We start from the raw sequence: 14,776 nt of genomic DNA on the forward strand, positions 1-14,776 counted from the left end.
ACCTGCAAATGTTTGTCATTTTTGCTTAAAAATGGCCTAAACAAATAGTTGCAGGTATTTTCCTTTCAATCAATTAACTTATTATCATTGCAGTTCTCAAGGAAATATGTGCCATCTTTTGGTTTTACATTTTTCTTAAAGGTCCATAGCGTAGGATTTAGGGGGATCTACTGGCAGAAATTGAATAAAATATTTATAACTATGTTTTCATTAGCGTATTTACACATGAAACTAGAACTGTTGTGTTTTCGTTACCTTAGAATGAGCCACTGGAATCAAAAAAAGGAGCAAGTCCTCTTAAATGGAGTCTGCCATGTTGTTCTACAGTAGCCCAGAATGGACAAACCAAATACTGGCTCTAAATCAAGCCCAGGAACAGTGCCAGGCTTTGAAGCCAAATTTACATAGTGGTCATAGTGACCCCATGATGCCATTGGGTCCAGAAAGACTTTTTCCCATAGGCTTACATTGTGAATGAGGCTGTGTAAATCAGCGGATACATTTTTCTGAACGTCACAACCTCCACGAAATTATTTGTTTCACTATCAGGCTTTGATCCATTTGGTCCAATAACATTTTGTGGTGGGAGTCTAGAACAGCTGCACGATTAAATGATTTTAGCCCCATCCAAGTTAGTGTAGCACTAAAGCAGAAGTGAGTTGCTTGGCCACCTTAAGTTTCTAGCACACTTGCTCTATGGGCCCCACAGTGCTGAACATCCGAAGTAATTTCATACCGTGAAAATTGAGCTTTTTTGGCTTCACACACCACTGAGTCATTGGAATGAACGTTGGCCCGCATCCAACGTTATCTCTAGTTCTACATCCATGTTCTCCATAGGGCCACTTGCGTTTTTGCAGTGGCATCTGTGGTTGGTACATGGGAGAAGCTTCATTTGGTTGCAATCTGCAACCTCACAGCTAGATGCCACTAAATCCCACAAAGTCATATTTCAAGGGAGGGGGAGGCGTTCCTGGAGGTGCTGCAATACCATGTCGATGCGTGGAGTGGACGGGGCAAGCCCCTTTTCCATCTCCCTGTTCCAAAAACCAATTTAATATATGGTCCCCAGGTAGGGGACGTATCAGATATTAAACTGATAAGAACAGATATTACACTTGATCTTAGCCAAAAGAAGCGAGAAGCAATGATATAACTTTAAATGAGGCAGTTTGAGTGATGGTGGCATTAATGTCCCTCAAAGAGAGGAAGAACTGCACAAAACACCACTACATAAGTTCACTAGGATCCTCAGTCAGGGCTATGACAGTTGACTGACACCGACTCTTTCAGGGATCAAGTCTAAGACCTTTAAATTGCAACTCCTCCTTCCAGTAAACCACCCAGCTGTACTGGATAAACTGTAACAAGGCAATACTACAGAGAGCAAACCAGTTCATGGCTTTCCAGATAGGAAAACTGGGAGATGTGTATGTTTGTTCTGCTACTGTGCTGTACATGCCCAACCACGACCGCACAGAACCATTAGAGCCCACATCAAAGGCAGGGATACGTTTTGGGTTGCACCTTGCCGAATGCTGAACCTAAACTCTGCTTCGCATGGGTGGCAGGGATCCTTCAGCAACAGATTTTTACTGCTGTAACTCTGGACAACACTGTTGCTTACACTGGATACTGGCTACATACTGCACGCTGCCTGAGCCAAGTGCCCAAGATGAACACTTCAGCTTACATTGGAGTGCCACTGAAGTTATTAAAGTTTACAACTGCTACCTTGAAGTTAGTCTGTTTATTTCATGTAGAACCACAAGGTAAAAAACAACTTGTACTGGACATATTCTTGTTCTTTTGAAGCAACATCTTTGTTGACTTTTTTATAAACAGCTCCAAGTCCAAGAGTTTGGGTGGGGGACTCCCACCCAGAACAAGAACATGTTCGATTGAGATGTTTGGCTGCAATATTCTGCAGCAAAATTTAATTTCTTCTATGTCTCTTATTCAACCAGTATGAAACCACATTCATGGCCTCGACTGATCTTGCCCACGTGCCCAAACACACACACGCAGAACCAAAAAAATAAATAAAAGGCTTACTAGTAACAATCGCCACTTGGAGGCAATTAGTACATACAGTGCCAAAACCAGAGCAAAGACATCCAAAAATTCCTGGATGAAACTTTTTGGCATCAACCCATCCCCATTGTACAAGTGTGTCTCTGTTTGTGTCTGTGCTTGCCTGCGTAAATGCATCGCTGAGCATGGAGTAGAATACAAACATCTGCAACAGGGAGTGAAATGTAAACAATTAGAAATCAATCACTTGCCCAGAAAATGTGTGCGTGCCTTCACACGCCGAGGAGGAGCAGATACTGCAGGAGGTGAGGAGAGAAGAGTGTGAGGATGATGGGGGAGAGGAAAGGGAGGGGGAGGTTTCACCCATTAATCAAAGACATAGTTTTGGATGCTGTGCATGTGCGAGGGGACATGCGATAGTGTTGAATTCTAAAGGCGCAGAAATCACATATGGATTCCCATATTGCACAGCGCATGTACATGGCAGCGTGCAAATACAAACAACTATGGGATTACATGAGGGTACGCTGTGCAAGAGCCTCTCCAGATGGGAGTGTGTGCGCAACGGTAGCCAGCAACAGACACACTACTGGCTGCATGCATTCACACACACCCACATTTGTTATGTGGGTACTGTGGTGAGGTTTTGTCCCTGGTGGTATTACCTCAGCAGCACAACTCCAGTACCCACAGCACACTGGTGTGACACCACATCAAGCAAGGGGGGAGATATTCGATGTGGCACTGCGAGGGCCAAGGCTTTACTGAACACATATGTTGATGGAACAAACACAGGGGTGAGAGAAAGATCCCCAGTCCAAAGCCACGTGGCTTTACACCACATTCACCAGCACTCAGCACTTTCTTCAAGAGCGCTGGGACCGAGCCTCCAAACAGTGCTCGCATGTGCCAAACACCAGTCAGCCCAGCCAAAGCGCACAAGTCAGCGAGGCGAATGTCTCCTGATTCACTGCTCGCCTGTTCAGTCCTTTCTTTTTCTTGCCTTAAATGCACGATGGACATCGTTTCTAGTGAAGAAAAGGGTTGTCCTGGCCTGTCTCGCAAGCTAATTTCAATGGAGTCAGGGTATCTTTCAGATTAGCTGGCTATGCAGAAACAAACACTGGCATTCATGGCTAACTGGCGTCACGAAAGCAGTTATTAACTCGCTGTTTGGACCCAAGGTTTTCCAATCCAACTACAGCATGATCGGCTTCGCATACAGGCAGTGTTTCTAATAAACAACCCAGTCAATTGCATGCAATGAGGACAGATCCAAAGAATTTGATTTCTCTAAAGAAAACAACTCTGAAAATGAATAAATATGAGCAAAAACTGATTTCACAAAATGGTGATGGGACACATTGTACTTTTTATCACCAGCATGTCAGTGAATGACAGCATGTCAGTGAATGCTCCTCTGCTCTCCTATCAGTGTTCCTGCGTGTAATGTATTGATTAGTTATATGTCAATGAAAAGAGCACCCTATCAATATCTGCACAAGGTTTTCCACATTTCACAATTTTTCACCTCCCACTATCTGTGCATCAAAGTTCAAAGGGAGAATAATGACGCAATTTTTTTTGTTGAATTTTGAAGAAGGAACGATTTTTTTATGGATCTGATCACTTGAAATAACCTGATCCGAGCACTTCTATGTCAAGGGAATAGTTTGACATTTTGGGAATATGTGTCCTTGCTTTCTTGGAGAGAATTATATGAGAAGATTGATACCACACTCTCTTTATGGTAAATATGTAGCTACAGCTGGCAGCCAATTAGCCTAGCTTAGCTACAAGTCACCTTTTTACGCAGGGGTTATGGGCCTTCCTTGAGTCTGCGCTGGTTGCCTGACAACAGGTCCAGGCCAATAGCTTGGCATCAATCTTCTCATCCAACCCCTCAACAAGATAATGAATGGGCAAATTTCCCAAAATGTCAAACTGTTTTTTTAAATAACCTGTGGTGACTTTTTTTGTAAAAAAAAAAAAAAAAAAAAAACACCAAAAACTTGTTAATATTACATTTGTGTTAAAACTTTGTCACTTCTCTAAAGCCAAGTTCAGACCAAACATTTGCAATGAAATGAGTTGAAACAGGTGACTACTCACTCTGGCTGCTCTGCAACGTTCTAAAAACCTGCCGGTTCAGAAAAATGCAACTAGATGAGATGGTGTATCATCGCGATGCAACTACTCTCCTATTTCCATTCTGTTTTCCAGCTTTTCAAGCTTATTTTGAGGCTGAATATAATTTGTAACTTCTTCAAATATGAATGAGGATAGTGACAGTGTTAAGCACATACAGCTAGCAGCCGCCATACCCGCCTTCCGACACCAGCACACCATGAGGACGGAAGCAAGCGAACATGGCAGCTGTGGCCATTTTGATTTGACCATTGGACTTCACTACAAGCCGAATGGCTGATGAAAACAAGTGATGTGCTTTTGTTCTAAAATCAGCCTCTGGCAATTTGACCAGCTGAGTTGCAGGTGACACCATCAGCCAGCTTGAGTCGAGCTCTGACGGGGCAGTTCACATCGCTGCAACTTTTCTCTGCAACGTTCTAAAATGGTTTTGTCTCATCGCGAATCTTTGGTCTGAACTGGGCTTTAAACAGAATAAATGTGTTGTGTGCATTACCTTCCTCTTAAAACCTTTTCAGGGCATATTATTTTTTGGAAGAATTCAAACCCAAGTCTGTGGAAGAATGTAAAACCAAGGGCAGGACTGTACGCATGCATGTGCATCATTGTCCATGTGCAGAACTGAGAACCACTCTTTCAAACTTTGCTCTATGGCACTACTAGTGGTCAAAACCTCCACATGGTACCTTAAGGGCCCTGAGGTCAAGAGGGCGTGAGATCGAAACAAACATTTTATATTAGGTAAGATTATTTTTTGGGCATCAAGCTCTTTAGCAGAAATGTTTTGATATTTTTTGTGTTACAGCAATGGTAAATATCTTTTGTTCTTTCAACACTGGGTTGTGTTGTTAACTTGCTAACTGTCTGACTAGTGTCTTGAATCCGTCCTGTCAGTCTTCCAGTTTCCAGTTTTTAATGACGAATACAGACAAGCGCCACCTGCTAGTATGGAGAGTTATTTTCTCTCAGGCAGACACAGAACGTATGTGCTAGTTGGCTGTTGTCTGTCACCTTTATGATGTGTTCAAGTGCAACTTTTTGGCCGAGACACAGATGACATGAGGCAATGCAACAGTTGGCCTTCGTCGGCACTAGTTCTTTGATGTTGGTTTGGTGTGTCTGGGCCGTAAGACAATAAAACTTATGTCTAAAACTAGGCCACTTTTACGACATTAAAAGCTCAGAAATCCCCTAAAGCTTTAAGTTGAAGTGGTGTTAACACCAGGGGGCACAGCACATAGTGGAAAAAAACTTGAGCCTACACATCCTCTCAGCCTGCTAAAACTAACATGCCCATCCTTTTAATGAAGACAAATGAAGTGCTTAATTGTGCAAAACTGTTGCCCTTTCCACCTGGCGCTACACGCAAAACACAGCTGCCAAGACGACGTGCAGCTGAGCATTGGGCCTCTCTTTCTACGAGCTGCTGCTGCCCCGGCCACTGAGTGCTTCCCCCTGTTTGCCACCCTGACTGGCCCTTGGCCCCGCTCGCCCAACCTCAATTACTCCGCACCCTGACACCCTGCCAAAAGGCGGAACCGTCTTGGCACTTGTTCACCCTGAAGGTTTTGAAAAAAGGAAAAAAAAATGCCCCAGACTGTTACTGCCTGAGGTGCAATTGAGCATGTAAAAACATTAAGGCCCGACTTGCTTGGCATGTGATAAAGTGAGAGAGGCAGAGGGCAGCGAGGAGGACACGTCTAACAAAACATCTAACATCTCGCAGAAAGACGAGGTGAGAAAATAAAACAGCAGTGCAAAAGGATATAACCACCATTCCATGAAACATGTGAGGACAGGCAAAGCAGAGGTGTCCTCACTCCAGGCCTGAAGTCATTGCTGCAAAGTGGGGCTCTAATAACTGTCATTACCAAACACTTAGCTGTTACAACCCATAATATCCTGGCCATTATTGGTGTGGATAACACAAAGTATGACCAAGAGAAGCAATCAGTGCATCCTGACCCTCGGTGTAGTGCAGGGTTGTTGACAGAGCAAAGGAACTAATTACAAGTACTTGTGTGTGTTTGTGTATCCACCTCCTCTACTTTAGGTACATAGGGTTATAGAAATACAAGTAGTAACTACAGATTGGGAGGTAACTAATTACTTAAACAAAAATTGGTTCCTATATTAAAGGGACAGTTCACTCAAACACACTTTTCCTCTAACCTGTAGTGATATCTATCAATGTAGATATTTTGGTGTAAGCTGCCGAGTGTTGGAGATATCGGCTTTCTCTTTAATATAATGGAACTAGATGGCATTCAGCTTGTGGTACTCAAAGTGCCAAAAAATTACATTTGAAAAACACAACAGCAATGTCTTTTTCTGGAAATCATGACCCGGTTACTCAAGATAATCCACAGACCTTGTCGTGAGCAGCTTCATGTAGGAACTATTTTCTTTCTACCAACCATAACCTCCTGAGACCCTGTGTCCTCATATGAGGACATCACATTTTGGGTTTACTTGACCTTATACTTTGTTCCACTCATTTTCGGAACCCATCGGCTGTATTCGGCGTTTGACTTCTGGCAGACGGCAATACAGCCTCTGGGGGCAGACCTTCGATTTTTTGGCATTCAAGTTTGATTTGGGCGGAGGAGGCGAATTTACGTTTCCGACTTCCGTTTATATATGAGTAAATATGCTGAACCATTGCGATGGATTCAGAGTTTGCAGTGACGCCAATTATGTTCCGCCTCGTTAGTTCACCGCACGGACCGTTTAACCTGGTAACAACTGCAGCCGGCTCAAACATGATTGGTCAATATCACGTGGACTACAAACAGCCTACAACCGGAAACCAGGACTCTTCTACTCTCCTTCCGGAGGCAAGATCTCCGGGGTTTGGCTACAGACTCTACATTCACTGAATGTAGAGTCTGTATATAGAGACTATGTCCCACTTAACTTAAATCTGTTGTCCTCGTTCGTGGTCACTTTTTTGTCCCATTTAGTGTCTGGAAGAGCACAATACACTAATCCATGTAAAAACAAGATGGCAGCCATCTCTGCCAAGTCAGTCTGCAGCCAATCCCGACAAAGGTAGACAAAACCTGAAACTTGTTTAATTATGATTAATAATGTTTGTAGTTTGATATGGCAACAAATTTGACCAATTTTAGCAACAGTAACAATCTAAACCACTGATAACTAGGAAGTAGGGTTGGGTCGGTTCTCAGTAATACCAATTCGGTTCGGTACTCCATCTTGGACTGGGTTTTGTTTTTTGAGACCGACTGGACCGCATACTCGGGCGGAACGTACGCAGAGTGGACTCCGCGGAGCAGACTCCGCGGAGATCCACCCGGTAAAAGCGGACATCCGCAAGCACTGTGCACGCAAAGCTCAGATTTTACGACCGCGTGGACTCCACTCCGCACACCAGTGTCAGACAAAAGACTGCTCGGCATGTATTTTTCACATCGTGGGGATTTTTCACGGACATTTTTACAGGAAACTACAATGTGGAAGTGCGCTCGACTATGGAAGCCCAAATGACTGCGGAAATTCCTCGCGGAGTCCGCTCCACTTATAGTAAGCCCGAGTCTGTGAGCACCTGTGTCTGCCTCTTCACCAAGCGCACAGCGAGCAGGAGAGAGAGGGGGGTGGGGGTGGGGTGTGGTCTGAGCTGGGGGTGCGAGTGCGCATGTGCCAAGGCATCTACTGTAGCCTGGAGTTTGTTTAATAGTGACGGGGAGTCAATAATGGCGGACAATTTAGTCTCGAAAAAATCAAAGAATGCGCCAATATGGCAACACTTTGGCTTTGAGCCAGATGAAGGAGGCAACCCTTGTTTGCACTGATTGAGTAAGCTGCAAAATTTTTTTGTAAGGAATAAAAGAAACAACATGTTACTGTCACTCTGTTGTCCTAGGGTCGTTTTTTATTTTAAATGAGTCAACTGTGCCCCAAGTGGCGTAAATCCGGTATTACTGACTTGATGCGGTTTTTCACAAAAACCAGACCGTTTTTTTATTTTCTCATACCGACCCAACCCTACTAGGAAGTACTTGTTTGAAGACTGGACTTTATTATCTTCTGGTTTTAGGACATCGGGACTTCATTATCGTTGACAATGTTTAGTCTTTTAAAACTTAGCGGGTCCTATTGATCCCACATAGCTGGGAGAAATCAAAAATGCATACCAAACAAAAATTTGGGTCTCAGGAGGATATCACCACACAGGAGGAGGCACGAATGAGACGCTGTCACAAGCACGGGCCCCTTTTCCATTAGTAGATGAATGATTTCTCCTGCGAGGTGTAGTTCAGTCAAGAGAAAATAGTTCCTACATGAAACTGCTGAGTTTTTTAAAATGTATTTTTTTTACGCCTTTGAGCACCACAAGCCAAGTGTCATCTAGTTCCATTATATTGAAGAGAAGGCAGACATCTCTACAGCCGATATCTCCCAACACTCGGCGACTCACACCCATTGACCTTTAAACTCACACTCAATCTACATTGACAAACAGCACTACAGGTAAGAGGAAACATGTATCTTTGATTTGGGGGTGAACTGTCCCTTTAAAGCTGTACTAATCTTTCTTTTTAATCTAAATTAATCAATGCACAAAGCATACAGGGAGCAGCTTACACACAGTTTGCCAGGTTTGTGCTGCTTCACTATCACACAAATACAACTAGAAGCTGACACATACACACACCCATCCAGTAAATGAAGGATCACCTTTCAGTAACCCACTTTAAAGTTGTCTGTTGACAGGATGATCACATTCGCTGTCTAGACAGCAGCCAGCTGAGGAGAAAACCGTGTGTCTCTCTTTGTATCACTTTTTTTTTCCAAAGGCTGTGCCTTTCTCTTCTACGCTAACTTCAAATTTCACTTTCTGACAAAGATTAGAAGTTTACAAATCATGTTCTCTGTCCTTTCTCTTTCTCTGTTAATCGCCCTGAGGTTGAGCGGTAGCTGCCACCTGTGCATCATCTTTGGAACAGCAACTTAAATCTCAAGACATCAAGTTTCAAACCTTTTAACCTGTAAAGTTTTAGTTTTACAGAGATAAAAAGTTGCAGATCAGTTATCTCCCTGCAGTTAAATAAATCTGACAGAACTTTTTTACACATTTTAAAGCATATTTTACTGGTTTTGAGTTAGCTGATGCTCTCAGAGCTGCTGGAAAACTTCATTCATGGCCAAACAATGAGAGGGAATAGTCGTAGAGAGATTTATGACCGGCTTTTCTGTTTATCTTCACAGTCTTGCTCATTCAGTCAAGTTACAGAGGGGGGAAAAAAAGACTTTCTCAGACTCGGCAGCCAACATTTTAGCCATCAGACCCCCCGCACACTTTGATTCAGGAACCTCTCAACCCAATAAACTAACTTGATATTTGTTTATGAATGCTGACATTGTTGAAGCTCTACAGTACTTGCCATCACATAATAAATATGGGTTAATTTACAAAGGTATGTTAGACCTAAGCTGTTTAAGACAGTTCTATTCCGACGAAGTAGCTTGTGCTGAGGCTGCCAGGAAAAACACTTTCCTTCGGAGAGAACAATTCATCTGTGGCCCTCTTGAGGGATAGGGTAAAGGGTGCTGGGGAGGTCAGTCTTATTGCCCACCAACCGACCCTGCCACACACTCATGAAAGTTAAACTAGAGAAAGCGAATACACTTTGGAGTCTGAGATCCGCCTCCTGGGTTGCTTGCTAATTAAGCTGCGTTTGTCTTGGCTTGGAATCAAGCTTAATATTGAACCAAGATCCAACACAGAACAGCGCTACAGGCGCACAGAGACTGAAAATCGGCTGAGTGCTGAAAGGAATCACAAGTGTGGCTCCTGGGAGTCTGCAGGCTCCCCAGCTGAAGACATGTTGGCATCACACATGTAGCAGGAACCACTTTTTATCTGTCTTGTTGTTCTAATTAATATGAGATAAAACCTGCAGGCTGTCACATCAAATTTAACTGCCCTAAAACTTCCTATAAAACTCTTCCTAGATACTATCTTTATCCATCTTTGCTTCATTTTAATGGCATTAGATTTAAAGGTCAATGGGCAGCTTGCAGTGGTTACATCTTTCTAAGGCTGAAATTAAGTGCATAAGTTTTTCTTTAAAGCTCAACAGTTTCGCCAAATAACTGGTTTAAATAAATAGTTCTACATTTTGAGAAATATGCTTATTAATTTTCGTGTTGAGAGCTAGATGACATGATGGATAGCACACTCATGCCTGTGAATTAAGTGTGGAGCTAGAGCCAGCAGGCAATTAGCTCAGCTTAGCATAAAGATTGGAAGCAGGGGCAAACAGCCAGCCTGGCTCTCTCCAATGTTCCAACACCTCTAAAGTTCATTAATTAAAGAAAGAGTTCAACATTTTCGGGAAATGTTTATTCGCTTTCTGGCGGAAAGTAGAAGAACGATACCACTCTCATGTATGTTCTTAAAGGTATACTATGCAGCATTTTCCTTAAACCAATTCATAGACTCATGCAAAAGTAACCACTCTCAGTAATATTAAGTGTGTGTTGGTATATATATCTGCAGAGACTAGGGCTGGGCGATATGGCCTTTATATCAGTTCAATTCAGCTTTATTGTCATTTTGCTACATGTGTGCAGAGCAGAATGTCAGAGCGTCTCTCAAGGATCATCATTCTGCGAGGACATTATCACTAAAAACAGACACTAAACGCTAACTAGAATTACCAGCCCCTAGCTCTACGCCTCTGTGCACCTGTCAAGTCTCTCTTACAGTTTACAACACCCAAGATAAGTGTAACCAATTCAGTATCTGACCAAATGTCTCCCCTTCTGTTCCTGAGATATGATGTTGAGGAATAGCCAGAAGAGTGTTTTTGTGTAATATTGTGATGTCACAGTGAAGTTGACCTTTGACCTTTTGGATATAAAATGTCATCATTTCATTATTATACCCTATTAGACATTTGTGTGAAGTTTTATCATCATTAGCAGAAGAATTCTTGAGTTATAGCCAGTGACATGTTTTGTGAGGTCACACTGACCTTGACCTTTGACTTTTGACCACCAAAATCTAATCAGTCCATCGTTGAGTCCAAGTTAACGTTTGTGCCAAATTTGAAAAAAAAAAAAAAAAAAAAATTCCTTTGAGGTGTTCCTGAAATATCAACGTTCACAAGAATAAGACAGAAAGGTCACAGTGACCTTGACCTTTGAGCATCTAAGAATTTCATTGTTGAGACCCTGACCTCTGCCTCTATTTTCTTACAGTGCACAGATGAGGTCCAGACTTTATAAAAAGGTGGCGACTTTATAAAAAGGTGGCGACCAGCTGCCAGACCGTAAGTAACACAAATCCAAGAAGAAGCTATCAAAACAGGTGAAACAGTGCCAGAAAAAAGCAAATATAGCGAGGTAAAACCCCAAGTGGACAAAGCTGAGGTTGGCTTTTACTTTCACTTTTGCTGGCGCTACCATTTCCAAACAGTAGATTAGCTTATCTTTATGCTAAGCTATACTAACTGTCTTCTAGCTGTAGCTCTTCTCATCCAAGTCTTGGAAAGAAAGCAAATAAGTGAATCTCCCAGGACATCTTATGTGCACCTGTGTGGTGATGGCAAAAATAATGCAACCATACTGACTATAATGAAACCCATAAAGAGCAACTGACGCCTGGATGGCATAAATTCAGTATGTGGGAGTGGACGTATAAATGTCGTTTGTGTGATGTTTGGTTTGAAAACCATTTGCTGATGCAAATTCAAAAATTTGCTTGAGGTCAGTGAATCATAAATCACATCACTGCTTGGTTACAATATGAAATCCAAATGCTGTAAAGATAGCTGTTTGTGGTTTCTAACTAGAGCACTATAAGCATGTACCACAGCATTTACATTCTTGACTTCTGATAGTTTTTTAATGGTTTTTCCATTAAGTCTGCTTTATGGATATAAAAGAGCATGTAAAAAGCAAAGATGAAACAGAATACTGTCAAATATATGTCACTTTGAGACACTAGGTAGGACAACATGAATATTAGACTTCATAATGAAAAGAGTTTCCCTCCCTGATCCCCTCTTAAAACAGAATATGACCTCTGTCCGCCGCTGATCTGTAAGGCTATCCTGCACATGTGAATGTTCAAATGAGCCCTCATGATCCTGCTTTAGAGTGTGATGGTGAGTTCAAGCAGATCATCTGTTTCAAAAGAAATGTCACTATATTTGATCAGTGTTCAAAGAGTGTGAGGGCTGCTGAATATTCTCTATGTTAAGGTCAAAGGGTCATTCACTGAAGCATGGAGGCTTGTGAAACGTGTGTAGTCAGGACTTTTCACCTCTCACCTGACAGAGGAGGTCATATCTGTGGAAAAGTGCATGGAAACCAGAACATGAGAGTTACATAATGTCCTCACAGCAAAAAGAAAAATGCAACTCAAGATATTACTGTTCACAACCCTTTGATCATTTCTAACAGATTCCTCTCAAATTGCGCCAGGACCAATCCCATCACAAAGGAATGATGAGATAGGCGAGCTGGACGTCGATTTCCGTGACAACGGCAGCTCTGCCCTCCCTCCCGCCCAATTAGATAAAACATCTGGGTGAGAGATCGGCTTAAGAAAACTGCTGCGGCCAGGACTCATGTCTCATCAAAAGGTGATGACAGAGTGGGAGTAATGCGATGCAAAAAAGCCACCCCACCCTACAACGTGTTAAGTGCGTGTGTTCGCATGTGCTGCCCTGTTTCACATCAAGCGAGGTCAGCCCGCCCTCCACTCCCAGTGTCCCACGATCATCATTCACTTACTGAGGTATAATATGGCTGATTTTTCACTCCTCTGGTGTGGTGCATTACATAAACACTCTACAATAGATTTATTGACTGATTTAGTTTTATCTGACTTCTCAATTTATTTCTTATTTAAGTTATAAAAGGAAAAAAAGATGGAGATTTGAAATTAAAAGTGCTCAGTGTTTTCTGATCAGGCACTTACTGGGTCCTCTGGTTTCTGGTTGCCATCATGGAGAGGTTCCTCTGCAAGGTGGTCTCGTCGAATCAGAGTGAATTCCCTGATGAACACTGCGTCCCCATCATTGGCCCAAACAGCAAGCTGAAAAACAAAGATCCAATCAGAGGTGTCCTGTAGCGTAATACGCCACATTTTGGTCTCCATCGTACAAGATGAGGCCACAGTATTCCTGGAGAAAGATCAAGGAGGCAGAGTGATGCAGCCAGAGGAGGCTATGACAGTCTGCAGTCTGCCATGGGAACAGATATAAACACTGTTGCCTTTACATGTGGTTGGACAACACTTCATACAAAGTTGTTCATTTCAAAGAAGCAAGAAAGAGCCTGGAGCCATGTTTGAAATCACGTTATAAAAATCTAACAGTGTGTTTGAACCATGAGATTTGAGCCTTTCTTTCACTCCAGATAAACATATTGTGGAACATGGGCATGTCTTTAAATATACATTCAAAAATTCATATATAACTCTGCTCTATACCCTTTTTTTATACATTTTTTTCAGCATCTTGCAGGTACTCAACAGTTGTCATGAATGCTGGTATTAGCAATTGAGACCAAAACTATATTTTGTACTGGGGCGTAAGCATGTTTATTTCGGCTGTAAAGTTGGGCATTTTAACTTGGCAGTCAATGGGGATTTACGATATTTTGGAGCCAGCCTCAAGTGGCCATACGATGAACTGCAGTTTTTGGCACTTTTGCATTGGCTTCATTGTGACCCTTGGTGATGTCCTGATTTGACATCTAGCGGCAGCACACCATCAAAAGTTTTGGTTTGATGTGACTGTGCTAGTGCTAATTAGTAAATGTTAGCATGCTAACATGCTTTACTAAGGTGCTGAGCATGGTTAACATTAAATATTACTGATGTTAGCATGCCTACATGCTCACCAATAGAGCCTGACAGAGCCACTGCAGAGTGACGTGGTAAGAGAGAATTATTACCTAAAGCTCTTTTTTTTTTAAATTTAAAGGACTGGGGTTACCGCAGATCCTTAAAAACTCTTAAAAGGCACTGACTTCATTAATCTGAAAATAAGGCTTTATTTGTATTAAAATGTCTTAAATCAAGCTTTTAAATGCTTAGAAATGTTAAGACATGGGAAGTAGGATTATATGAATATTTTTTTCTGACGCATTGTCAAATCAAAATAATATCTTTTTTTTAATAATACCCTGAATGCCTCTTGCATTAACATTACACACGGATAGCGGAACCTATAAAAATCGTATTTTGTTTACGGGCACGATGCTAGCTAACTGTCACCATACCCTGGATGACATAGGCAAGTGTAAACAAGCAAAAAACTGGCAATTCAACCAGGAAGTTTTTCAAACTTGGTACGGTGGTAATCAAGACAGTGGAATTCCACATCCAGAGTAAAAAACAAAAAAATCGCCCAGAAAACTCACCAACAAATGGCAGGAATTTTACCAGTTTGGTCCTACCCTGGTATCCGCCATGAAACAAAGTCATGTTTTATGTTACAATAAACATTTGGGCAAAAGTGTCCATAACCCCCTGAAATTGATGTTGATTTCTGTTTTTTTTACTTCAGTTTTGGTCATGTAAAATTGATTTTAAATTTCATGTCAAGTGGCATTT

General features: G+C 42.1%; 1 protein-coding gene and 1 non-coding gene across 6 annotated transcripts in view; both read right to left on the bottom strand.

The window, feature by feature from the left end:
* LOC117246050 (ADAMTS-like protein 1) overlaps positions 1-14,776 on the bottom strand; it is a 124,411-nt gene that overhangs the window by 63,362 nt on the left and 46,273 nt on the right. For all 5 annotated transcript variants that reach the window (XR_013488564.1, XM_033609716.2, XM_078164352.1 and 2 more), the window contains exon 2: positions 13,136-13,252. Coding sequence is in view for 4 of the 5 variants with exons in the window: in XM_033609716.2 (XP_033465607.1) it covers positions 13,136-13,252 (117 nt within the window). In the remaining variant the exon portion in view is untranslated. The remainder of the gene's footprint in view (positions 1-13,135; positions 13,253-14,776) is intronic.
* LOC117246525 (U2 spliceosomal RNA) lies at positions 958-1,149 on the bottom strand. The gene has a single exon (XR_004500733.2). It is a non-coding gene; the product is annotated as a U2 spliceosomal RNA (small nuclear RNA).

Source organism: Epinephelus lanceolatus, chromosome 22, assembly GCF_041903045.1.
Source record: "Epinephelus lanceolatus isolate andai-2023 chromosome 22, ASM4190304v1, whole genome shotgun sequence".
Lineage (NCBI taxonomy): Eukaryota > Metazoa > Chordata > Actinopteri > Perciformes > Serranidae > Epinephelus > Epinephelus lanceolatus.